The following is a 27,987-nucleotide window of genomic DNA, read 5'->3' as shown; positions in this document are numbered from 1 at the left end:
ACAAAATGGCGAAATACTGAGTGTTGTATTGATTTCTTCAATATTGATTTTCCTCTTGTCTGCTATTGGGGGTTGTTTTGCTATAGAGAGAGAAAGAAAGAGAAAAGCAGCAAACCACAATCAGGTGTTTCTGCAATGGAATTTTAGTGACATAACATAGTCCATTATTTAGGCACTTTTGAAACATTTCAGGCACATTGACCGTTAATCTACTGATTAACTTCTTTGTGTGAAAATCCTCTTGTTGATTAGAGCAAAGCTGCAAACTAAAAGCACAAAAAAGCAAAATGTGTATTTGCTGAATATGATTGAAAAAGGACTGGCCTCAAAACATCTTTTAAACTGTGATTTACTTGGACTTTTCTATGTGTGGAGCTAAAAATATTGCAAAACGTTGTGGTTTAAAGAAAATTATATGCATGTCTTTTTTCATAATTAACAGAAAGAATTCCCTTGAATGAGTCTAAATTACAAAGCATGTCAATATGTCATTTATCAACCATTATCAAACCAGATCTATTTCAAACCCCAACAACAATCTTGGCTTTCTGTTCCACATAGGCACTACCTTGTAAAAGAGACTCAGAGGGAGTAATGAGTGTGGTTTATTGGTCATCACTGGAATTATGTAATAGTAGTAACGTTTTTATGAGTCTGACATACAAAAATGTTATCAGTAATTGCCACACCAGATACACTATGAATCCCAAATATGACTCATGGCCTTCTTTTTCCTCAACGATGTGCGTTGTTAGCCGGGCTGAAGCGTAATTATGGAGTGAGAGTGATAAGGCTCTGTTTGAGTGGCACAGGGCCGGAGGGAGTGTTCCTGGCCCTGCGAGCATGTATCGATGTCAGGGTTTACCTCAGGGGTGAGACAGCGAGGGCAGCAACTCAAAAGCTTCCTCCACGTGAGCACTTGCACATGGCCGCTCTGTTTACAAACACTATCCTGGCATTCCACAGAGAGAGAGGCAAGTGAGATGTTACGTAAGTGCCCCAAAGCGAATAGCATCCCTTCCCGCCTCTCGCCGGTCCGCCCCTCCTATGCTTGGACAATTTTCTTGAATGCTGTTTTCGCCGCTTCCGCTACCTGAAGTTAAGTGAATAAAAAAAAGAAATTAAGAGCCACAGCCACAACAGCGTCTGTGCTCGAGAACGTTGCCATGCTCAGCAGGCCTTTTTTTATGTTGATGCCACTCTGATAGCACATAGTTCCTGCGCAGCAGAAGGCCTTAACAGTGCTAGGTGATGAGATGAAAGTGGCTGTATCTTTTCTGTCAGGTCAGATGATTTCATCAACTTACGTGACACTTCCAGCTTTTCAACATTAAAACAAACTTGCAATATTTGCAAAGTGTCACACACAATGCTACCCATGTAAAACAGACATTGGTAAAAGCACACCCACAGTGGCACTTTCCATTGAGTAACACTGTGTCACTGTGGTGGATCCAGTTGGAGAACGTGCTCATGCAAATATAAATTCTATGAATTAGTTAATATTATGAAAACACTTTAAAACACCTAAAAAAAAATGAAAACACTTTAAATAGAACTTGGTGAACCTTTTTCATCTCTAGAAGTAAAAACCCTCTTTTCTCAATGTATGATTAAATAATTGTGTGTTCTCTTAAAAGGAAAGCTAAATGTCAGATCTGTTTTCTACAAGATTAACATATGCAGACAAAAAATGTTGGTGTTGCCAAACACCAGCATAAACATAACAATATGTGGAGAGGTAAACTTGCACACAGGCCATCAAGACTATAATATCAAATGTATAGAGGTCAGTCAGTTCCAGTTAAATCAAATCAGTCTAATCCTAAGAGGTTCATTGGAAAAAAAAAAGTTTCAAAAAGTATTTTTTACACGGCCCGTCATAATTTATCTTCTGATAAAAGAATTGGCAAATTTAAATCAAAATCTGAAAAGGATAGCTAATGCCCCTGTCACATGATCTGCAAAGCTCCGTCATGATAGCGCAATCTCAAAGGGATCCACAGTTATCTAAACAACTGCTTCTGATGGCTGTTTGCCCTCTTCTAAAATGGCTGTCAGATATGGACGGTTTTGCTGCTAAGAGCTGTCATTGAAAAGGTTAGGCCCCATGGCCCCCTGTTGTCTACACAAGGAGCACAAAGACAGACAGCTGGTCCCGAATGTCATTTAGAAGCGTAACCCTACCAAAGGCTTTGAATGACATCACTAACTACTTCTGTGGGCTTCAAGTGGCTCAAGCTCAATATTAGGTTTCCTAAGTGGAATGTACTAGTCCAGCAGCTGGTGTCTTTCCTAGCCGACCCACCCGATGACAATTGCACTGGTTTGCATCCATTTATGTATTTATATTTGGAAATTTTAAGTCTGATTTAAGCACTGGCTCAGGAATGGATAGAAACTCCTGGATTAAATAATATTTAGTTATATCAGCTTCCTTGCTAAAATAAACTCTTACACATCTAATCTTACAGATGTGGTGGGCACCAATCCATTTTTTCTGTGCAGTGAAGAACCAAGCTACATGGCAGAACATGATTGATGACTCCTGAAGCTCTGCCATATCGGACATATTTTGTCCAAGTGAATGCTAAAACAATAGAGAGGCCATGTTCAAGAACTAACATAAATTATTGTTAAAAATCTCCGTACTTCCTGATGAATTGCTGAGGTGTGAGATATGGAGTTAGAGTCTATTCTTAAACTGAGGCCATGAATCATAGAAAAAAAAAAATCCCTTCACTCAGAAGGATCTGTGATTTCTATTCAATGAGTCACGTGCCTCCCACTCAGTGGAGGGAAAGAAGAAGCTTAGCAACAGTGGCTTAGGTCAGGCTGCTTAGAAGCCAATGAGGGAAAGAATATCAGCACATTCACTTGCTAGATGAGAAAAGAGCACATAGCAAAAATTTCTTATTCAAAGTTATTCTGGGCAGTACAGTATATTTTTGACATTATGTGACTAAAGGAAACTGGATGCCTTGGTTTTGTGTATGATAAGCCACTATCCTTTTCTTGCTCTTTAGCTCAGTCCTGTTCAACTCTGAAATCTACCCTGGTATTCAGTCCATTTAGAATTCCTTCACTGCCATGTTGTGTGCCATGTTTTAATTTCCCTCCTATAATAATGTTTCCCTTTGCTCTGTTTACTGTTCACCTCCGCTTCCTGTTTAATTGGAAGCTGGTTTGGATTTGGATCCTGCAAACAGAGAGGAAATATTTGCTAAATAAATGTGCCTGTGAGCTAATCACATGCCAAGACTTGCAGGCTAGAGGTCAAATTGAAGAAACATGGGAATCAGAGTTTGTTCATCACTTGGCTTTGTGTATGAGTTTCCCCATCTCATGCCAGATTACAGTGGTTGGGAAAAGGAATGAGGAGTCAATATAAAGTATCCTTTCTCCTCTCACTGCTCCAATTGAAATCAACTACAGTATCTTTCTTGGTAAGCCTCTAAAAATAAAAGCCACAGATGACAACAGAGCAACTCACATTTCAAATAGTGCAAAATTAATTCAGTAACAAGTGAGCCATAGAAATGTAGAAATGTACCATTTCAGGTTTTACAGCTCAAAATATTTCTAAAATGCAATTTTAACGGTGTTGATCTACACAAGTGCAAATGTACGTTTCTGAATATGTGGCACTATTGATTTACTGGCAGGATCAATGCATAAAGCACATGTGCACACCACAGCAAAGCAGCCTATTCTGTAGTCAGCCGTGCTGGGGTAATGTTTAGACCAGATGGGCTTTGGAGCGCTCATAAGATGGTCGCCATGGCTACCATGCACTCTGAAAGAAATTAACTTTGCTCTGCACACAGTTCATCAAGTTAGTCAGATATATTGACTGTTGCATAGACAAAGAGTTGGAGGGGCAAAAAGACAGGCAGCTTGGTAGAAAAAGTGCAGCACTGCGTGGGGTTGGGGGCAGGTTAGTGGGTTTGTACGCTCAGAAGCCCATTTCTTAATTAGAGTCTCCATGTGATGCCGCTTGAAGGCACAGAAAAAGGTTTAGATTATGTGTGTAAACTTTGCACAGAGGGCTTCTTAGTCATGGTACAGGGTGCTTCCCAGCAAGTCAGGGTTTCTCTTCAGTTTGTGCTGATTAAACAGGAAAAAAATTCAAGACTAACAGGTTTATGCAGTCAGATCTGGGCTAATGTTCAACTGCTGTCTACTATCAGGATCAACCTCTGGGAAATAGTTTACTCTGACATGAATGGCTCTGAGAAAAGGCACTGTTTCACTGAAATGTTTTTTTTAATACTGGGAGGGAAAGCTGATCGTTAATAGATATGATCTCTGACACTGTGATCTGTTATCAGCAGTTCTTTGGGCGGTTTCAGTGTTATTTAATATTTAGATTGCTGTGTTATAATTCAAAAATAATATAAAATCTAGTCTTTCGTGAAACATTTTGAGAATAAACTAAAAGGCTGATTTAAGTAGACAAAGTATAACAGTAGCACATGCCAACAGGATGTTTCGTATGCTTATGAGTGTTTGCCGTTTTCCCAGAAAACCAGCTAAACAAGTTGTATCAGAACTGTACAGAGGCGGGGTTTATCCCCTGCAACAAAAACTGTTGAGTTGTTGTTCATACCTTTGTCATCTAATAGAATTTTGTCACTTCTCGCCCTTGCCGTTAAAATATGACACTCAAACCATTGCACAGCCATTCAATACCAAAGATTTTAAACCACCAAAACATTCATAACATACTAATATTTATGTATTAGTTTGTATCAATAACTTGAACTCCCTTATCTAGTTCAGAAATCTCAAAATGAAGACCCTGAAGGATTTGTCCATTATTCTTAAGGATATACAGGATAACATGAGGCTCTTTTCAAATACAAGTTGTCAGCAGTTCAGCGAGTTCAACCTCGCCCTTTAAAAGTAGCTCTAAAAAAACAGTCATGTCCTCGGGTCCTTAATAGGTTTCCACAAATCACAAACTCCTATATTGCTCATGGCTATTTATGGGAAAACATATTTTATGTGTCTTGCCCACTGTTTCCTGAGCTCCACGAAGACAAAGCCCGCTGAACCCAGTACAACATGATCAAACAGTCTGGGATTACTGCTGACATTGATCTTAATTATGACTATGAGCACTTGGATGTGGTTTATCGTTGTGGTGCCAGTTATTCTTTCCTGTCTTTTAGTTTATCTCTTTCCCTCTAGGAAGTTATACCCAGTTACCAGCATTTTCCAGATGGATCATTTCAGGTTGTTTTGAGCTAACCATGGAACAATGTAGCTAAGAAGGAGTTGTTTTAGTTATGTATCATCTTCATAGAATGGGGCACAACTAGTACTGAAACCTTTTAACCCTGACATTCATTTGTAGGGTTCCTTTAGTCACCTTTATACAAATCAGCAATCACCAATTCATCTACACATGGAAGATCAAAAGAACTCTCAAAATTAAAACTGTCCTTAAACAAAAATGTGAATTAAGATTGTGTGTAGGCTCGCATAATAAACATAATAGTGCAGAACTGTAGATTCACATTTCCCCAACTTCCTGTTGTACACTTTAAAACTGTAGAAATTATTTAATAATCTTACTTTTAGCAGCAGGCACTGCATATTTAATCCATACTCCCAAAACTTCACTCAGACTGATACTAATGAGACATTTGTACATTTTGTCTTTCTTGGGTTCCCAACTATTCTGTTCTATATCTAAACATATTCGTCAAATAAAAATAATGCTAAGAAGCTCTAGTTAACTTAATAGAGTAATGCTATAGTTAGTTAACAGATGTCAAAACACAATATAAGAAGGCAAAGAGACAAAAAGCTGTGGGAGCACAAAGACTTGCAGTGAGAATCTCCACAACTCGGCCACATCTGTTTGGCATTAGACATAAAGAACAATGTAGATTGTACAGATCCCTTCTTCTTATGGAGGGGGAGGAGGCTCTCTAGGGAAGAAATTACAAACAGAAGTGTATGTCCCCTGTGTTTCTGTGGTAATCTATTAATCTTGTCTGCAGATTCAAAGAAGAAAATCAAGATATTGAATAGCATTTCACATGTATTTGCATACATACATCTCTGAAAATCCCCCAAACATTGCAAAAGGTTGTGAAAATGACACACAGGAATGCTAAATAACATTGCATCACTTTAAAATGCAATGAGATTTTTATGTTGTATTTAATTGAATGAGAGTGTCCTTTGGTCACCAGGATTCAGTTTTGTCAGCAAGCTGATTCTACCTGCAGAGCTGTTTGTGGTCAGTCATGAAGGGAGAGGAAAAGGACAGAAGAGGGAAGAAAAGCAGAGATCTGTTGCTCCAGGCCGTCATGTGACGCAGCCATCATTACATCACAATCTAGTGATTAGGCCACAGCCAGCATTAACAGGAAACTGCACTTCTCTACCTGACAGAAAACATAGGCCTGAGGTTGTACAGGGCAAAGTCAGATTTCCTCCTCCTATGCTGTTATTAATGGAACCAACATGAGTCACGTCGCTAACGCAGAACCTCAAGCATCTGCATTCCTGGTAATCTTCACATGTATCTGCATCCCCTCAGTAACAAATATAAAAGATTGCCATGTCATAATGTAAAACAGAAGCTGTATACTGTATTCTTCAAACATGCCAGATGAATCAACTGGTAGTTAGAAACAGCAAAAGCGTTACATCAATAAAAGTTGGTGGCTTTTATTGATGTGCTACGCCTAAACATTTCCTTACCTCGCTGTCTTAAAGGAATAGTTGGACATTTTGGGGAATATTCATATTTACTTTCTTAGATGAGAAGATCGATACCACTCCCATGCCTGTACGGTACTGGCAATACAGCAAGCTATCGGCTAAAGCTAAACTTAGCTTAGCATAAAGACTGGAAACAGGGGAAAACAGCTGTCCAAAGGTGAAAAAATCCTCCTGCCAGCACCTCCAAAGCTCACAAATAAACTTGTTGTATCTCTTTTGTTTTATCTGTACAAAAATCTAAGTGTAAAAACAAAAAGTTGTGGTTTTTTACATTTGGTTATGTGCCAGACTGTTTCTTGGCTGGATGCAGCGACTTCAGTAAGTAGCTTCAAATTCACCAAAGACATGAGAGCATTATAAATCATCTCATCTACAATAACTCTCTGCAAGAAAGTAAACAAGTGTATGTCCTAAAATTTCAAACTATTTCTTTGAGGGAAAAGAAAAACATGAGTTGATCTGCACACACATAAGCTAAGCTAACACTAAATACATGCACATTTCCAGCACTCTTCCTGTGTTCCTTTGTATGTGTTTGCTGTTTTTAATACCAAATAAATAAAGAAATGGCGATATGGCACAAGGGCTCTGACCTGTGTGTGTGGTCTACAATTATTTAGGTTTGTGTTCAGGATTTCACTTTCATGTTTAATTTGTTTGGTTATTTTCTCTCTCTGTGGAGAGCTGTGCTATCAGAGTGTAGATCCCACATGTTGCAAAGGTTCTCCATGTGAAAGAAGTGCAACCGGATCCAAGCACTCTGAAGAAAATGTTACAATGGCCTGGCTAGCATGTAAATTTGGAGGATTACAGAAATGACTGCAGATACAGGGGCCTTTTGTTTCTTGGCCAGGGTGGAGAGTGTCATATGTTCATACTGCTAGAAAGAAAGAGAGAGAGAGAAGGCACGAGCAACCATGTGAGGTGCATTGTAAGTGCTGCGTGAGCGTGCCATGTGACATAAATCACAAGTGTGAGGTGCCTGAATGAGAGACTCAGTGAGATGCAGAACATGAATGAACATCTGTCCTATCATGCCTGAGGAGCATTTGACCATCAGTAGCAACACATGCTACTAGCACTTTATTTCACATTGTACGTTACAACTCTTTTTTTTTTTAACCTTCCAGACATTCCAGACTTTCCAGTCCACCATGTTAACTTTACCCCCAAAACTCCAGCAGTGGAGTCAACCCCCACAGCTCATATGCCAGCCATATGTCATGACCTGTCATAATTCAAAATGCTTACATGGATGTCTAAAGGACTAATCAAACACAGCCTTAAATGGACTTAAATCAGGCAAATGTGAATTCATAGTCTTCTTGTCTTTGTCAACAGAGCTGTTTCAGGATGTTTTTATTGATGTGGCTTTAAAAACTTGACCCATTACACTTGTGTAGCATATAATAAATAAAGTTCAGCCTTAAATTCAAAAAATATCTTTGAGAGATTCTGTGCTGCTTTTTAGCCAACATATTTGTTGTTTACATAGTCAGCCGGAATGCCGAGCTGTGCAGGTCATGAGGTTTATAGAGCGGCGAGTCCGGCTCTATATTTATGGGAGGGATTTAAAACACTGTAGAATGCAAGTCATCTGACCTAATTACACTGGTAGGGGTTGCTAAGGATGAGGTTTCACTTAGAGCCCTGCTGTGTGCAGTCTGAAATGTCTAACTCCAGCCTGTTCGCATACACAGCCATTACAGTATTTCTACTCTTTCACATTAAACATCCATTGCCAAAATTTATACAATGAACAAGGGCTTAATTTTCCTTATTTGTAGCTCTCTTTCATATCTTTATTTATCTGTATGTTTTGTTGAAATTTCCAGTTATATATCATCATGTTTACTTACTTCGGTAAAAGTTGGGATATGACAATACAGGCTTCAGAAATAGAAATAAGACTTTGATGTATGGTTAATGAATGGGGAAGCATAGTGTGGTTACAGTAGCTACATGACTAGCAAAGCTGCCAAGAGTGGAAACACTGAAGGTTTATACAGTGTTGATATTAGACTAGTTGGTAGTGAACTATTAATACTGACTGACAACTTAACTGGGTTAATGTTATATGTTGTGATGTTTTTAAGTTAAAGTTATAAAACACAGTTAAAGTTATAAAATTCAGCCAAGTCATACTACGATAAGTATTAGTATTTAACAGACTATTATTACCCAGTTTAGAAGGCATATGGGTTTTAAGTGCTCAGAAAATTTACAATCTCTGGACTAGATGCATGCTCTGTGTTCTTATCTTATAAACAGGAAAATACGAACAGGCCCATTTCAGCAAAGACAAGGAAATGTACACTTGAGATTATGGCTTATTCTTGGGACTATTCTGCAAAACAGTGGTGCGGCTTGGCAAGTGTGTGTTTGATTTACAGGGCTGCTCCACAGCCCCCCCCACCCCCCACCCCTCTCTCTTTCTCTTCAACAGCAGGACTCTTTAGCCTAGCTGCCTAGGTCTCAACCTGAAAGTGCAGAGACCTGAGTCTCCCAGCAGCTGTCGTTAGTGGTGAATGTCACATACGGCTGCCAAGTCACGCCAAATAGACCCCATCTACTATGGCAGCTCTCATATTTCACTGGCTCTCTCTGCGAATAACAAAAACACAGTGTGAGTCCAGTGCATTAAACGTGGTTACACTAGTGTTGTGAGAATAAAGCATTGTGCTAATGGGACTAATATCCATGCTACCTAATAGTTTGTTGTTCATTTTTTTATTCTATTATGGACAAGTAGATGATCTTTTAGCAAGTTGATAGACAAACAGAAACAAGTTGTGTACATCTTGCTTATTTTTGTATGCAAGCTATATTAAAAACAAAACACTTACTTGTTAAAATAAGGCTATACTGTCATGTGCATTAACCGCCAGCCTTAAATGACTCTTGTGCAAACTGTGTCCATTGTTTTACAACACTGATCACACTGTGTCCAAGAGTCCACCCTTGCCCCCAGGCCTCAAAGCACTAAAGCAACTGATCATCTACAAGCCAGCAAATACATAGCTACAGAGGCAATAACTATGGACAATGACTGTCTAGATTTCTATCACAGCACTTAGCAGCCAGGTTCATAACTGCACTGGCTAGATGATAGACTGAACAGGAGGGAAGTAGATGAATGGCAGACAGAAGTACAGAGGAACCTGATGCGTAATTACAGGGCAGAGGACTGGAGGTAAGGCTGTGGGAGAGGGAGGGAAACCAAACAACAGCATTTAGAAACAAAGACACTGACTTCTGGAGGGAAAGAAAGCTTCATTGGGAATTTAGTTCAAGCCAAGCAAGTTGAGACATATTAAACTGAAAACAGAGTGCTCATTTCCCTGGTGGACATTCGCTACTAGAAAGAAAACTAAAATAGATCAAAGCGTTATAACTTCCAGCAGGCATCCACACTAAAGCCACTGCAACGCTGTGCCTCTGGTTTAGTTTAATGCTCTACATCCGCAGCAAAAATAGATCTCCTTGTGAATCTAATAAATAATCGAGAGGTTGAAGCCAATACTCCAAATGTCTTAAAGCAAGCACAAAGTTGGACTTACAACATTGCATAATTGCTGCGCATGTGTTTGTATGTTTATACGCGTACGGGCGCGCACACACTCAGCTGGGATCCCTGGCTTTGTTCTGGGTTTGCAAAGATTTTTTTTTTTTTTTCAGTGTGGGTGCATCCAACTGTGACAAGCTGCTTGGCTCTGTTCGGTCCTTTGTAAAACCTGGAGTGTCCTATAGGAATGGAGCTGCACTGAAAGCAGCTTAGCACCATAGTCACCTCTTGACTTAGTTACTGATTTACAGACTGCACTAAGGGCCAGACAAAACAAAAGAGTGGTCACATGGGGTCGGGAAGTTGTATTCACTTGCTTACCTCATTGTGGGGTTTTCAGGGGTCAAATACTATTTATGTAAAGGAGTTCAAAAAGGTTGGGAGCATTAGTTCATGTCTTTTTCTCAAATCAAACTGAGTTAAAATTAGGTTAGCTTAAGTAGTGGAGAATGTACTGCAAAAAGTGAGGTTTTCATTTTCTAATTTGTTAGTTGTGTACTTTTAGAGATAAATTCAATATATTTTAATGATATAGTACACAATGCAGTGTTTTTAGTTAATGTACATACAGAAATTACAAATGCAGGGGGGAAATTCAGATGTAAAATACCACTAAGCAAATTATTGACATATAGACATTGTTAATCATTTTCATTGTTAGTCATTTTTCTTGGTCACTTTGAAGGATCCATACAGATCAAGACTGTTAAATCATGCTGCAACTTTTTGCACTACTCTCTGCACAAAGTTCATTAAATGACTGATCATTATCACCTCATTTCATCCTCTCCATCTCTTGCAAACAAGCTTCACAGAAACCAAAGCTAATCCAAACAGCACATTATAAAAATAGCAGATCAGCTACAGATAAGGACGTCCACACGTCATGTTGTATAAATGAACATGCCTTCTGAATGCGAAGACCATTTGCCATTCATCAAAAGGAGCGGAGCGCATTTCAAGACTCCCATGTGGTTTTCTCATACTCATTTGTCAAAATAACACATTTCAATTTTAATAACTTTGACATAATCATAAAGAGGCTCAGTGTCACTTCTGATTACAATGCTGCTGCTGGTGTCCCGCTGCGGCACTTTACATCCGTCTGTGTCTGACAGCAGCAAAAGGAAGATTAGTTCTGCGACTTGTTGCCTGAGCTGCACGCGAGACCCTTCATCTTCAGGTTCCAGCATCATCAGAATACAATGAGTTCACAGCTTTAAGTTGTCTATTTTATACTGTTTGAGTTGTTAGACTAGAGTTATCTGTGACCATAGATTTAATTCATTACAAAATCACATCATCATTAAATGCTATTATACAGAGGGGCATTTAGTCGTAATCTTTAGATTAAACATGACTCTTAATAATATACATACTGAAAGCAATACCATACATGGTAACTCAAAACTAGAAAATGAATAATCTCTGTGATCCTCATTACCATTACCTGTAAAACGCTACTGTACAGTCCATACTAGCTCTAGTGATGTGTTTAAGAGTTTTGTTTTGAGTTATAAGATTTTCTAGAGGTTGAGAAAATGCACTACTCTTCTTTTTTATGAAGCACTTTCAAATCCCATTGGATAATGCAACAACTAAATTTTTAATCAGGGTTGTCATTCTGAAAAAAAGTTGTAATACTTTGGATGCCCACTCATCACCCAACACAAACTGTACATAAGGAAACCTTTCAGTCTCTTTTTCGTAGCCATTGACCTAAAAGTTGTCTTTGTTTTCGGTGTACTGCATCTCTTCTCCCACCTGCTAACAGGCAGCTGGCTGCTCTGTTGTGACAACGAGAGGAGCTTCCAGACACCCTTGTAACAGCTTGGCTCGTTAGTGGGAGATTTAGCACTCTAACTTTAGGGGGTCTGGAGGGCTGCTAATGTCCTGGAGGAGTGATTGACACAGAGAAGGAGATCATTATGTCTACAACCTTGCTTGCCTGGGCAGAGCTTGGCCTGATAGTTTCCTGTGTATATCGTCTTAGTCTAGACGGTCGACTGGGCCATAATTGCAGCAGAAAGTGACAATTTTTAAATTTTTTTGCTTCATTCTTGATCCACATGACCAGTTTGGACGTTATGGTTGAGAGAATAAAGGAACCAGTTTTGAGAAACTGTCACCGCAACAAAGCAACTTGATGTCCTGAGGTGATAGTTACTTAATGAAACAGGCAAGTTTCTGAAAAGCAGTTGAAAAAAGTTTTTAATTGGAAGTCCTTCAAAGAAACTATTCCAGTCTCCAATCTGCCCAGAGATAACTTACTTTTTTATATATGTAGCTGCGTATGTTGCATACACACATATTTTAACCTATATTTTGCATATTTGCAGTTCATAGTTTAGATATTTCAATGAAATGCAAAGTATTACTTAACATCCCATTTTATGGATACACATTCTTGAGTGAAGCAATGTATGTGATTAATAGAGGATTTTTTATATTGCAGTTGAAATGGATACTGTGCATATACAAATATTTTTGCAAAAAGGGTTATCAGGTTTGGGATAAAACGTATCGTTTGAAGACGACAGCTCTTCTGCCAAAATCATAAGCAGCTGTAACTAGTTCCAGATGTGATAATCAGGCACAAAGATGGAACACAATTATGCCAAATGAAACATGCCATAGTACCTCAAATATTTAGCATTTATTTCTTTCCTTTACCCCTAAACAGCAGTCAGTGCCTATAGTGAGCCTATAGTAGGTTTACATTTACAGGAGGGTTTTTGTGGGAACTTAAAGCTGGATCCAATTATGTTTTCAAAGGTTGTACAGCATATTTTTCTGAACTTGACCAAAGCAATCATCAGTTGTGACCTGAGGCTTTACTCAGAGGTCCAAATACACGATGTACTTCTTTTAAGTATAGACAGAGTGTTAAGCAGACTTAGAGCTCAAAGAACATATATCAAGAAAAGTTAGTTATAGCCTATATATCTGCTCAAGATCCATAAACAAACTATTCCTTTTTAACTTACTGGAACCTAAATTCATGAATAATTTCTCTTACCCTGCTGTCTACTGGGCACCATTCACAAACAACTATTTAAAACTTTCTTTCCATTTTTCATCAGATGTCTATTGAACTTATTTTTAAATGTATCATAACTATTAAGTAACTTTAGAGGCATTAAACACATTGACAACTGTCGCCATCAATTAATATTATTTATCCTGATTGCAAAGTTGCGTTTATCTATGGCCAATTGTTATCATTGTAGAATAAATTGAAAATTTAAGGTTGTTAACATCTGAAATCCCGAAAACAAACACAGATTTCATATTACAATCAAAAAGGGTTGTATACTTTTCAAACAAACTCAAGCATTCCAAACTCATCTAAATATTCAGTGTAGAGACTTTTGGTGATGGTGTAGGATGCTTGTACGTAGGCAGACAAAACCTTAGCACCCCAATTAAATTCAGGAAAATGCATCTTCTCTTGCCTTCAACATATGTAAGAAAATCCTGTTTAAGGACATAGCTCGTTTGAAAATATGGCTACCTACATGTATATTGCATTTGATATTGATTACCACAGGCTAAATGGACATGGAAAATCTGTGTCAATGTGCATTTCTTATTTCAAGTCAGAGAAGAGAGTCAAAACCAGCTACAGTGAATACGATTAAGCAATAAACAAATAATGCAAGATGCAAAGGTAACTGTACTTTCTTTGATACAAATTTAACACTGATTGAGGATAAACTGAAGTCAAATTCATGTGAAAACAGTTTTTTTTACGTATATTGCATAAGAACACCGGGACCCCCTTCATCTGCTGCCAACAGGACTACATAATCAGTACAATAAGTTTCTTTTCTTCTGTTAGCCAGCTTTAATGCCCAACACTAAGTATTTTACAAAAACACTTAATATTGAATCTAGGCCCTTCTTGGTGCTCATCAGCTGCCCATTCCTTTAGCATCTGCAGGAGAGTTGCCCATAATTATGATGGATTAGACTGCGGCTCTTTGTGCTTGAGCACTGCAATTGTTTTGCAGATGCTGCGGATGTGACATGCATTAATAATTGAGGGAGGCAGACAGAAATCAATGTTCTGCTGGAATCACTGGAATCTATTTGCTTTTGGCAGGAGAGTGCAGGGATGCAAAAATGAAACCATAAGCTCTGTTGTATCCACTGTGGAGATCTTATTTCCATACATCACTTTTATTAGTGGGAGCTGTTATTAGACCTACAGCTCCCTAGTTATAAAAATAAGAAGCTACCTCTTCTCACAGCTTTGGCAAGTTCTTGAAAGTGGAACTTTGTTTAAGCTTTATTCACCTACCTTTTGATGCACAGTCCAGTAATAGTGGTGACATATCATATATATTGAAATATTCGCCTATACTTTTCTACCAATCTCTTGTTTTGTGGTTTTGACCCTTGGAACAAACTCCACCAACAAATAACATTTGCTTAAACTCAATCTGGGGGTTGAAAAGACAATAAACATTGTGGGAAACTTGGGGGGAAGAGCTTCTATTCTGTACTCACCATAACTTCATGACACAAATCTCATAATGCTAGAGTTTAACAAAGGTTTAAAACTTGGGAACTAAATTGTATTTGCATATTTGACATTACAATGTGTTGAGGGTGAGGAAGAGTGATGCTGAACAGCTGACGATCAGCTAGTTCCTCCTCCCATCTACCATCTGGGACATTAACCTTGCATCTTAGTGCCTTCAATCAACTAGACTTATGTTGTCTTTAACATTTTCTGTCTTTTGATATTCTAAATAATGAAAAATACACAATTTTTTACTCAATATTGCAAATGATTACACTAGGTGTAAAATACGAATCTCTTTGCTGATTCGAATAGTTTTGTTCAGTTTTAACATTTGTAGTCACTGACTATGCAGTTTGTTTACTGTTTTTCTAAGCTAAGCAATGATATCACAGTTCAGATTCACTTGATTATGTACGACAGTAAGCAAATGCATCACCTTTCATACTGCTGCCACACCGATCGCTGACTCTGTCTGTTGATAGTTCAAGCTCTTATGTTCAGTTCAGTACAAAACAAGGTGTATACAAGCAATTTTATAAGGTTAGTAGCTCAGCAGCCACCTACTTGTGACACTTATCACATTTTTGCAGACTTTTAATAAAGTTTTTAACAAGAAGATAACATATCACAGCTGAGATGACAATACTTTCAGTCATTAGTGAGTCCTTCCAGGCCTTTCACAAAAATTATAATACAATTTGCAATGTTTTATGCAGTGTTTTTGCAGTAGAATTGCGGTAATTGGGAAAAATTGCAAGCAAAAGAAAATAATGCAATTTTTACTATTACTGAAGAGTCATATGTAATCACTTCCTTTAACAGAAAGCACAATGCATATCACAGAAACTCCTATATCTCACTGCTATTTTTTTTTTTTTACTTATTTTCTCAACATGAGAATCATGGGCTCAAAGTTATATGAAAAAGAAAATACTGTACTTGAGTTCCATTTATAAACCTCTGTTAAGTCAATAATGCCATTCCATAACATACAAATATAGTCAGCCACAGGCCTTGATGCAGCCCCTTCGATCACAGTGATTTGCCTATGTTGTTTATTCACTGCAGACAGTTTCCTAAGCTTTGCGGTAGAAAAGTAACTGTTCAGTGGAGATTTCCGCTTGTGGTCTACCACAATGTTACAAGGAGTACAAAACACTTTCCCTCCACTGTCATGCAAAACATCTGGGAATTGTTTTGCACGGTCTATGGCAGTAATTTTTGTTGGCAGGTGAGATTTGTCCATCTTCCACCTGAATGCATGCCTGAATCCTTGCTGAATACGCAATGACGTAAGTTACCATGACATGAAATACGACAATTGTTCCAAATCACAAGCAGTCTGTTGATTTGGCCATTTCATGCAGAGAAGTGGTGGTAATTTAGCAAAATTGCAAGCTCTCGCAAATATTGCAGAGATTTCTTGAATTTGTGTAAAAAAAAATTGCGAAGTCACAATTTCCTGGAGGGACTGATTAGTGAGGGGAGCTCTACTTTTAAAATCTACTGATTCTACTGTTAGTGACAATGACGATTCAGTGTAGTCAATACAGTTTGAAGATTCTGTGCTAAAGATTCATTATGTACTAAACACCTCTATGTTACACTCTTGTTTGAGGCATTTAACTGGAATAAGGTCAGAATCCTGATGCATATGTCTTTGAGGAAGCACGACGCTGCTGGTTTGCCTGTTGACTACAGTTATGCGTTTTCTCCCTACATGTGGTATTGCATTACAGAGATGAAACCTATGCAAAGACAGATGTCAAGACAGCTGCCCTGGATGGTTTATGTGCATTGAAAATTTAGCATTCCTCTAGCCTTTTTTTTCTTTTTCCATTCTTAATTCAAAGCATTGTCCTAGTGTTTCTATTTAAACAATTTCCACTGTCTACTAATGTTTGGATATACATGTGCTATGTTTGTCAAGGAAAGACACTATTATGGAAGCAAATTGAACACCAATTGGCTGATGTGCAGTCATAGCACATCCCTAATATTCTCCCATATTTTTCAACCTGCATAAAGGTTTTATGGGTGACAGTGGGCATTTGGCCTGTTGTGGTATTTGTACATTTATTATCCACATACAGTACAGAGCAGGAAGTCACAGCTTCCAGTTAGAGATAAAGGTCTTCAAAAGGAAACACATATTGCATGCACTCATTATAGTGAGCACTGAAAACACTTTTTACCTTCAGGACACCTTTTGTCAAGCTGTGTCTTAAATTTAAAATGGTGACTCACAGTGTACTGTCAAGCAACATAGTCCTGTGAAAACCTCTACTCTGTATTTTCATCCCCTTGCTCACTTTCTACTTGCTATTAAGTCTTTAGGTGATTGAGGGATGAGGTCAAGGTGAATCTAATTCTATGACAGGATCATGTTGCCAGCTGATACACATTCAGTGCCAAGTGTAAACACATTACTCTACTGACCTTCCCCTCACTCAGGTCATATTCAGACCTACGTCTCTAGTTACTGAGTTTGACAGCAGTGAAATCAGTATAGTTGGCGTTGAAGACTAAAATATTGGAGCCCCCTAAAATAATTAGCTTACCTTTCACAGAGAAACCACCAATTTAATTGAATACTGGTATTCATAAACCTTAATATTAACATTAATTCAGATCAGTAAAGTTTTCAATTCACCATAGCCTAACATTCCAGCAGCCTCCAGACAAATCAGATTAAAATAAAACCCTGTGGGGCATGCTGGGTCCAATATAATATTTGAAAATAAGATAATATAATTCCTGTAATTCCTTGCTATCTAACAGCTTTGTAATGAAGAATTTTACACAGAAACAAAAAGTAAGCCAAACTTGATTTAAAAAATTTGTTTTGTTCATTGATGTGTTAGACACAAATCAAAACCATGTCTTGTTTGTTTGACATAGAAAAAATGAACTGTATCCAACTGTGTCTTGGAGGTTTTTCATGCTATATGTACACTACAAAGTTGTGGTTCTTCATATTTGTTGTCACATGCATGGCCTGCCCCTAATGCATCTAAAATGTGTAGGGGTACAATTGTGAACAGAGCCTTACTTCAACAGGTCAAGTTAAACAATCATGTCAGCACAGCAGTTTGTATTAGAATGTGCTGTTTATTGTGTTTGAAAATGTAACTCTGCTGAGAGAAAGCTGTACTCGTAACTTAATATTTCTCTCTATCTTTCTGCCTTGTAGGACGGACAGAGGGCAGCCCTGTGGATGGACTCTGAGCAGGCCAGATGGAAACAGAACAAGCCAGACATGAGACGGAAGAAAGTCTGATATTAGCACAATTTGGCACATCTCGCAACATCTCTAACAAACTCCAGAATGGAGGCCAGTCTTCAGAGGGAGATTCTCTGCAAATCACTGGGGATACAAACTGGAACCATTACAAGCCCAACACAGGTGCCAACTCAATGAAGAGGCATAGGGAGAACTGCAACAGCCCAGCTCCTGGGCAAGGGCTGTTCGATCAGGGATCCTTCATGATGAATGGAGAGTTGATGAATGGAGATTTGAAGCACGCACTCACTGAGCAGTCCTTACTGGTCCATCAGCCCAAGAAACTTAAAGTAGATTCGGAGATGAAAAGAAATGACGACATGAGCTCAAGTTTGGTGGACAACTTTTCTGAGTTGACAAAGGCAACAGAATTTGAATGCAATGCCCCGCAGACAGACATTAAGTTAGACAAGAGGAACTGTAATTTTCCTAATGGAGATATTTTCTGTTTACCAAGAAATAAGCAAATTTCAATTCCAAATGGTGCTGTATCACCCTCCTCAACAATAGAAAGCACTCAAGGTGATCTTTTAGAGAAAACCTTGTCTCAGTATTATCCTGAGCAAGTGTCAATTGCCCCACAAACATCTGGGCAACACCTAGATGCTGTCAATGGTTCACTGGCAAATAAAATGCCAGGTGAAGGTGCTCAACCTCCCTCTGTAACCTCAGGATTGCCCAGTACAGTTCAGATGCCCAACTCACAGCAACAACAGCCTGGTGCATCTGGCAATGCTGAAGGAGGCAACAATTATAATTCTATCAACTATGTTATGAATGGATACTCCAATAATTATGGAGCAGACCACCAGCAGCAACAACAACAACAACAACAACAACAGCCACAGCCACAGCAGCAGCAGCAGCAGCAGCAGCAGCAGCAGCAGCAGCGGCCACCATCTTACTCTAGTCAAGAGCTGTCTCTAGGTCAGCTGCCGGGCATGATTCCACCTACAAATACTGGCAATGGCTCACAACATCAAAATGGCCCAGAGTGTTATCCAGATGACACAAATCCTCAAGGTATATATGAGAAAGCCAACCAGGAGTTTAACCATAACTCTTTTCTGGAGCGTAATGCTCCTCTACAGGCACCCAATGTAGGTGGATATGGGCCCTTTCCCAACTCTGGGATACAGAAGATAGGGCAAAGTGATGAACCTGGGTCAGGTCAGCATCAGCAACATGGCACTGATACAGGCCTCCAGTATGGGATTCAACCCCAGAATTTTCAACAAAATGCCGGAAACCCACGTGGAGCTGACAATACAGGTGCTATGGGGCCCAATCTCCAGCAGCCACGTCATGCTGGGTTAGAAAATGGGATGGATAACTCGTCTCAGCAGAGAGCCAACTTATCATGTTCAACTCCCCACCAGAGAGGCTGGATAGAGCTGAACTCTTCACATTCCCAGCAGCAACCAGTAAGTGGCCCTACATCATCCAAGGCACAAGAACAGGACATGTGGAGGGGCTTCCCCGCTAAGCCTCAGTCAGAGCAGCAGACAACTAACCCCCAGGTTCATGGACAGATGCTGGAGCCAAACTCAGCGCAAAGGTTCCAGACACAGGGAGTTTTCACAGATAGCAGCCAGGGGTCTAACAGCTTCCAGCAGCAACAGCAAGACTGTCTCCCAGCCCAAACACACTGTGCATCAGCCCAGCACAACACTGCCCCTGAGTGGCAGCAATCAAATTCTAAAGCACCTCAAATGCAGCAGTCTCTACCCCTGAAAATATCTGAGCAACGTAACTTCCCCCAAAATCAGCAGGCAGACAGCCGCTACCAAACCCCCATGCAGTCAGAGCACTTATGTGAAGACCCTGACCTGCAAGATATATTGTCACCCGGGTTTTTAGCAACACAGCAACAACAGCACTGTAATCTTCAACGTCCACTGTCCCACCCACCACAATTTGAAGTGCAGCAACTGAAGTCTCCCAATTACAGACCTCACAGTCAGCCTCAGCCAGGTCAGCTGCAGCTTCAACCAAACCAGCCACTTAGAAACAACTCTGCTCAATCCAGCAACCAACACATCCAGCACAGCGACCATACAACATTCAGCTACAGTAACACAACAGAGATGCAACAACTACAACAACAGCAAAGGCATTATTCTCCAAACTCAGGCAGCAGTAACCTCAAGCAATTTCAACCACAGCGGCCTAACAACCACTGCCACCAGCCCAACCACGTGGACTTCCCCCAGACCTCTACACAGTCACAACCTCACTTACCACAAGGTGCGTTAAACCAACAGGTATCAACACAGATGTATCCTAAAGCTGAACAGCAGCTAAAGACATCATGCACTCAGTTCCAAAGGGGACCTCGACTACCTCTGGGACCTGTTGGTCCCCATGGAGACTTTCAGAAGCATGCAGCCCTGCGTATGCACCTGTTACAAAGGCAAGAGCGTCAGGGCCCTCCTCATCCCCCTCAGAGCACTAGTGATCCCAAACATAGCCTGAGAGCTGTAAAAATGGAAAATGGACCCAGATTTGAGCTGCCTTGTTCACAGCAGCAGGAGCAGCAGTTACAGATGCGAGAGCCAAGCATAGGTGGAATGCAAGTCAAGCAGGAGAATCAACAGTCCTTGTGTGAGAAAGGTAAGAGGCAGGGCAGCATCTTGGCCTCTATGGAACAAACCCTGAGGCAGTACCAGCTTTCACCTGTATTTGAGAAGAAATCCCTTGTCATCAATTCATTAAACAAAGTCAAGGTGGAATCTTCCGGTCCTGTCACAATCTTGTCAACCAACACTGACCTGAGTGGAGTGGAATCATCAGAGGCGACCCCAGCCACTGTAGCTCTAAAAAAGCCACCTGATTCCACCCCTAAGAAGGAACACCTACTACAGAGCTTTATGGAATCTCCTATGAAGCTATTGGATACCCCTATAAAGAATCTCCTAGATACTCCCATGAAAACACAATATGACATTGCATCCTGCCACTGTGTTGGTGAGTCTTCTAATGTTAGTTCTGAACCATGACTGATCAGTTGGTATGTAAATATTAATGTATGTTCCTTTATTATATTTAGAACAAATCAGTGAGAAGGATGAAGGCCCATACTACACTCACTTGGGGTCAGCGCCTAGTGTTCCTGGTATACGGGAGGTGATGGAGAAAAGGTTAACCACAAATTTGACATCTTGAAAAATGACAGTAAACATAGACTGTATTACATAAAACGGTACTGTTTTTCTTGTGTATACTTTAATGCTTCCATTTTGCTTTGAAGGTCTGGTTTAACTGGTCGTGCCATCCGGATTGAGAAAATATTATACACCGGCAAGGAAGGAAAAAGTACACAGGGGTGTCCCATAGCCAAATGGGTAAGAACCATTTTTGTATTTTAACTTAAGAAGTGGGCAAATCATCCGCCCTTCTATTTGCTTCAAATATCTGCATGTGCACAAATTCCTATACCTGTCATGTTGCAGGTGATCCGCCGATCCAGTGTAGAAGAAAAGATACTGGTGTTGGTGCGGGAACGTGCTGGTCACAAATGTGACACAGCCTGCATCATTGTGGTAATCCTGGTCTGGGAGGGCATCCTGCCTAGTGTGGCTGACCGCCTCTACCTCGAGCTAAGTGAAACTCTAACAAAGCACGGAGCCCTCACCCAGAGACGCTGTGCTCTCAATGAGGAGTAAGTGACAGCACAACAAAAACAAAATCTAGCCAAGTGGGCTACAGTAACTTTTATATCCAAACATAGATGAGTTAGGATGATCACTATAACTGTTTTTATTATACAAATTCCTTTTTGTTCTCAGAGTTATTTTTCTAATGATGACTTGTTTGTTTGTATCAAATCAAATGGTACCAATTCTCAAATCAATCCTCATCAATTGTGACTAACACTGAATTAAACTGGGTAACAATGGCTTATTTAAATTATTGTCCTCCTCTTTCAGGAGGACCTGTGCTTGCCAGGGGTTAGATCCTGACGCCTGTGGAGCATCTTTCTCTTTTGGTTGCTCCTGGAGCATGTACTACAATGGCTGCAAGTTTGCCCGAAGCAAAATCCCAAGAAAATTCAAGCTACTAGGAGATGATGTGAAAGAGGTATTTCATGTGGTTAGAAAAAAGTATCACCGTGGTTATGTTAATATAATATGGTAATTACAGTAACTTACTGCCAAATATTGTTTTTCAGGAAGAGAAACTGGAGAACAACTTCCAAAATCTGGCAACCATATTGGGTCCTTTGTATAAAACTTTGGCTCCTGAGGCTTATGCAAACCAGGTGAGGATATATGGACATAACATAGACTGCTTGTCTAGTTTCATCCACGTCATAATATAATAATTTTTTATAATCAAAATACAGTACTAGTCAAAGGTTCGGACACACCTTCCTATTCCCTTGAATGAGAAAGTATGTCTAAAATCTAAATCAAGCATGAATGATGCAACTTGCATGCAGGAATTCTGAAAGTATCTGTTCTGAAATGATCTATATGATAAAGTAGTTTTGTAAGAATTTCCCTATACCCTCTATACTGTTTAGTGGCCTAGTGAAACTCTTACTATATTATTAAAATGTACCTCTTGTTATTCCTGGATACAGGTGGAACATGAACAAAGGGCACCGGATTGTCGTCTTGGGCTTAAGGAGGGCCGTCCCTTCTCTGGGGTCACTGCTTGTCTGGATTTCTGCGCCCACGCTCACAGGGACCTCCACAACATGCAGGGCGGTAGCACTGTGGTAAGCAGAACCTGAGAAGCATATATCTTTATATGTTGGAGGATGGAATAGATACAGAGCCTCCAACTGCACATCAAACTATGTTTTCATGTCCAAATCATGGCTTTAAAGTAGATACTGTATGTGAATAATAAAAGCAGACTTTACTCTATAATGTCTGTGTACAATACTCCCAACAAAAATAAACAAACTGTTTGTCCAATGTTTTTCCAGGTGTGTACTTTAACAAGGGAGGATAACCGAGAGATTGGAAAGATACCAGAGGATGAGCAGCTCCATGTCCTGCCTCTTTATAAGGCTTCCAACACTGATGAATTTGGTAGTGAGGAGGGTCAGCAGGAGAAAATCAAGTCAGGCGCCATCCAAGTCCTCAGTGCCTTCCGCCGCCAGGTGCGCATGCTTGCAGAGCCTGCCAAGTCTTGCCGCCAAAAGAAGCTGGATGCTAAGAAGGCAGCTGCCAACAAGAATGCCATGCTGGACAACTCTAATGATAAGGCAGAGAAGGCCCTCCAGGCCAAGTCAAAAGCTGGCACTTATGAGAATATCGCTCAGAGCACTCCTATGGCAGGTAGGCTAACATTTTCCGACTCTTTATACAGGCAAACATTTGATTGCTTTGTAGGGACATACTGCCAGCATACTATATTAACACTGAAAAATCCAAGAGCAATGCATTTACAAAATTTCAGTCTTACATGATTGGAAATTTGTGTATTTTTTTCTTCTGCTGCTTAGGCCTTTATCTATTGGGATTTTTGTTTTCTAGGACATATTCCAGGAGCTGTGGGGGCAGCCCTACAGTCAGGTCAGCCAACACACCCCCTTGGGGCCCATCCTCGGGAACTACAGCAGCAACACCAGAGCATTCTTCCATCTTATCCTGGTGTAACAAATGCAGCCAGCTACCCCAGGTTCCCCAACCATCCTGGGTCTTTTACAAGCACTTCCAAGCCAGGCAGCATGTATCCTCCTCAGCCACCAACACCAGCCAGCCCTTACCCCTCCCCGCTCCATGTACCAAACTCTTACATTAATGGATCAAATCGTCCATACCCAGGCTATCAATGTAATGGAGGAATGCCCCTTGACAATTACCATCCATACTATGCTTCAAACCCAAAGCACCTGGACATGTATCGACAACAGCGGCCAGCGCTTTACTCAGAGCAGCAGTATGGTGTACATCAACGTTATGAGGTCAATTATCCACCAAGGTATGGTGAGCCGGGTTTACAGGTCAATGGTTACAATGCATGCAACATGAGGCCAGTTCACCCCATGAGACCTTACTCCCCTTATGGCCCTAATGGAGGCTCAGACCCACGGTTTATGGACCCCCTCTCAAGAGCACCCTCAGCCCATGGAAGTCTAGACTATACAGCTACTGTGAGCAAAGGCAGTCAGTTTGGAGGATACCCAAATCCATACCTCTCTCGGAGCCCTCAAATCTTACCCCCAGGCCAAGATCCTTTCCATATGCAAATCAAGACAGAGATGCCTAGCCCACAGATGCTTGCTGCTCAGTTAAGTAGTGGGTGTTTAAACCCTGAAACACAGTCAGGGTTAGGTCTGCCCAATGGGAGCCTCATGGGATCTGGTATCAAACAGGAGCCTGGAACACCACAGACACCCACAACCCCACAAAAGCCAGAGATGTGGTCAGACAATGAGCACAACTTCTTGGACCCTGACATTGGTGGTGTGGCAGTGGCACCTAGCCACGGCTCAGTCCTCATTGAGTGTGCTAAACGGGAGCTCCATGCCACAACACCCCTTACAAACCCAGACCGCAACCACCCAACACGCATTTCCTTGGTCTTCTACCAGCACAAAAATATGAATGAGGCCAAGCATGGTCTGGCACTGTGGGAAGCCAAGATGGCAGAAAAGGCTCGAGAGAAGGAGGAAGATGCAGAGAGGAATGGTGGCGAGGGGACACCAAGCAAGGGCAAGAAGGGGGTGAAGCGTGAGCATCCAGAGTCATCAGAAACCACCGGGGAGCCTCCTTACAAGCGTTTTATTCAGGCACTCATGGAGGGGTCCTTGTCAGGCACAACAAACACCTATGTCAGTACATCTCCGTACGCCTTCACCAAGGTCACAGGGCCTTACAGTCAGTTTGTGTAGAACACACTCATGAAGAAGAAAATTGAAGGTGCTTTATTTATGACAAACAAAGACCACAAGCATCACTGGCCTCATCTAAAACACTCCTTCCTATCCATAAGGTTAGCAACACTGTTGCATAGAAAAAAGAACCTGTGATCAGATTAGACATAAATCACCTATCACATCAGGTCTTTCACCTCTTTAACAATCAAGCTTTACTAGTTGACCCTACTAAGGATGTATTTATTTTTGTTTGGCAACTTTTGCAAGATACACACTGTCAAAATCTCTGGTGCTTTCAGTCTGAAACATAAGGACCTATTTTTACTGGAAACAAAGTTTCATTTTTGGTGGCTTTATTTTTCTTACAAAATTTTGGAGATGTAATCTTGGCATAAAACACTGACTTTGTGAATGACAACATTCACGGTGCTAAAGTGAGCGTTTATTACCATCTTTTTTTAATTCAAATGCCTTCACACTATAACCATTACACTCTCTGAGTGACACTCAATAACTTATGTCAACAGGACACTGAAAATATCATCCCACTGTCAAATCATCAGCTTCATAATGGCAAGTCAGTGTTTCTTGAGCACTTTTTGATCATGAGAGTTAAATGTTTTGGTAATACCTTTAAATCATAAAAATTGTTTATTCTGCATTGGGACATTGAAATTTCTAAGCATCCCTAAAATGAAATCGATGAATTTATAACAGAGGGTTGATTGAGCAATCCATGATACTGTTTCAGGTTCATGCAAAACTTTTTTTTTCAAATCATTGTGTTGGTGCTTCTTTCACTTTCCTATGTCATTTATACTGTAAATTGAGCCATTCTAATGGTGCATTTTTAACTTTTTGAGGAAAAAAAAATCATCATGTTTGTTATTTTAGTTTTTTTCCAGGTTTGCTTTGTTAGCAACTGTTTTTAATGTTCCTTACCACAGGTTCATTGAACAAACCTGGATTGTGAATATTTCATGTAGTTTTATGTCTGTGGTGCTTAGTAAATGTGCTTTTATACACTGAGGAACATGAAACAGGGTAAGCTCAGTGTCAGTTTCAGAGGGCAGCTGGCTTGCTGTGGGTTCTTTAATTATTGTAATCTAACTGTAAGATAAACAGGTGAGATTTGTACAGTAAATTAATTTCCCTTTTTGGAATTACTGTTATAGATTTTGTGTTGTAAAGAATGCTAACAGCCTATTTCATTGTATGTCTTTGGGTTTCAACTGATTTTATTTCATAAGGTGCTATTCAACCTGCTAGAAACATACAATGTGAGACTCTTTGGGCAGTGAGAAGGCTATTAAATAATGTACAGTACCAACCTGTCATATACCTCAAACCCAGTTTGGCAATAGGATTATAACATATTTTTATTTTCTCCTTTGTATTTTTACTTTCAAAATGTTAATAACAGTTTAACTGCAGGCCACCAAAAGGCATAAAAGTTCATTTCTTACTTTCTTATCAATGTGCTAGAAAGTATTACTTGAACTTGAATCTTTGATGTTACTGTAAAATCAGGGACATTTTCAACTAATTTTGTGTACATCTTCGCCTGTATTCATCTTGTCTTTCCTCATTCAGGGACTTGCCATTGCACCCTGAATCCCAATACATCTCGTCTATTATACTTCACGGACAAAAATATTTTGTGAGGAAAAAGATACTTTCCTGCAATTTTTACTTATATTTTAGGTAGTAGGACGGTGGTAATCTTTTAAAAGAAATTTGAACATAAAGTATGCACTGAGTTGACTAAAGGGAAAGTATGATATTGACTAAGTACAGAGCAACGTATTTGCTTTTGCTATGAGGCAAGACCAGGGCAGTGATTAACGTAGTTGCACATCTTTGTGCCTGTGTATAGTTAAATTTATTTATAACCACTAAGCAATTGTATAATGATTTTTCTCCCTCTTGTTTGTTTTAATTAATGTGATATATAATGGAATGACTGTCATGTTATAGTAACAACTCACCCCACTCTTCAACATATTCATTTTCTGAAAGCACTTCATTTCTTTTTCAGGAAAAAATATGTAATAAAGAATTACAAAACGTTTTATTTAAACAGATTGTAAATGTGTTAAAAAAAAAATAAATTATGTCACATTGTACATACCAAGAATTTGTATTGCAGGAATACAACTCATTCTTTTAATGTTGATGTAGGTTCTTCTAGTTATGTCAAATTGACCCACAGCTTTTCTATCAGCAATCCTCATCATATCTTAAAACATCCTTTTGGCTCTTTCGGGTTAACAGAATGATCATGGTTAGATTATCCAGGAAGTCTTTGTAAATATTACGCTCACTGTCATAGCAATGTTTACAGTTAAAGTATCCTGTTAGCCCAAACATTAGAAGTTATAGTTTTTTTAACTGTTCCAGTTTTGTAAAATAAATCTACAGAAATAAAATGTTGAATTTCGTTGTACAGGACCCAGCTACAGTAGCAGGTTGTGGTTGAGAATGCCGAGGTGTCTAAGATATAGCGGGTTAAAAGCATAGCCATACTTGAAGATGCTTCAGAGTGTTTCTGAGTGAGTCAACATTACTTGAATGACTTTCTGGGCATAACTAGTGCACTGTATGTGCTCAGCTCAAAGGTTAAGCTAGCAGTTGATACACACATGGTCTTTTTGCAGTTAGACACTAAAGGTATAAAAAATGTGCAACTTCTTGCCTGTCATTTTATTTTTTAAGGCTTCCCTTGTTCTCCTGAAGTATGGTATGCTATAAAAATGAAATTAAGGATGGGTATTAATACTGTAAGTATTGTAATGTACTGAATGCAGTTTATTTGAAAGCTGTTTATTATATCATTCCTGATATTGCTGAGATGTGGGTGTTTTTTTTTTTTTAATAAAATTTATATTTATTTAAAGCAATTTGATTTGTTACTCCAAGTTAATATCATATCAGTTAATATCATTAACTTAATATCTAAATTCTGTGCATAACTGTCCCCAAATGTTAAGTTTTTAAATGTGTAATTATGGATAAAACTTGAAGAAGATCAT

At 39.6% G+C, this 27,987-nt stretch overlaps 1 protein-coding gene and 1 long non-coding RNA gene across 5 annotated transcripts in view; one reads left to right on the top strand and one right to left on the bottom strand.

Moving 5' to 3' along the window:
* tet2 (tet methylcytosine dioxygenase 2) overlaps positions 1–27,907 on the top strand; it is a 37,129-nt gene extending 9,222 nt beyond the window's left edge. For all 4 annotated transcript variants that reach the window (XM_042432384.1, XM_042432382.1, XM_042432385.1 and 1 more), the window contains 9 exons: positions 18,031–21,087; positions 21,170–21,260; positions 21,371–21,464; positions 21,573–21,781; positions 22,050–22,200; positions 22,292–22,381; positions 22,706–22,843; positions 23,057–23,411; positions 23,610–27,907. In XM_042432384.1, the coding sequence (XP_042288318.1) occupies positions 18,075–21,087; positions 21,170–21,260; positions 21,371–21,464; positions 21,573–21,781; positions 22,050–22,200; positions 22,292–22,381; positions 22,706–22,843; positions 23,057–23,411; positions 23,610–24,970 (5,502 nt within the window). In that variant the 5' untranslated portion in view covers positions 18,031–18,074 and the 3' untranslated portion in view covers positions 24,971–27,907. The remainder of the gene's footprint in view (positions 1–18,030; positions 21,088–21,169; positions 21,261–21,370; positions 21,465–21,572; positions 21,782–22,049; positions 22,201–22,291; positions 22,382–22,705; positions 22,844–23,056; positions 23,412–23,609) is intronic.
* On the bottom strand, positions 40–22,758 carry LOC121911040. The gene is made up of 3 exons (XR_006099783.1): positions 22,684–22,758; positions 866–1,093; positions 40–80 (listed from the first exon to the last, which is right to left on the bottom strand). It is a non-coding gene; the product is annotated as an uncharacterized LOC121911040 (long non-coding RNA).
* Positions 27,908–27,987: the final 80 nt, after the last annotated feature.

Source organism: Thunnus maccoyii, chromosome 2 (genome assembly GCF_910596095.1).
Source record: "Thunnus maccoyii chromosome 2, fThuMac1.1, whole genome shotgun sequence".
Taxonomy (NCBI): Eukaryota; Metazoa; Chordata; class Actinopteri; order Scombriformes; family Scombridae; genus Thunnus; species Thunnus maccoyii.
Note: the sequence above shows the minus strand (reverse complement) of the source record. Positions and strands in the feature narration are given on the sequence as shown.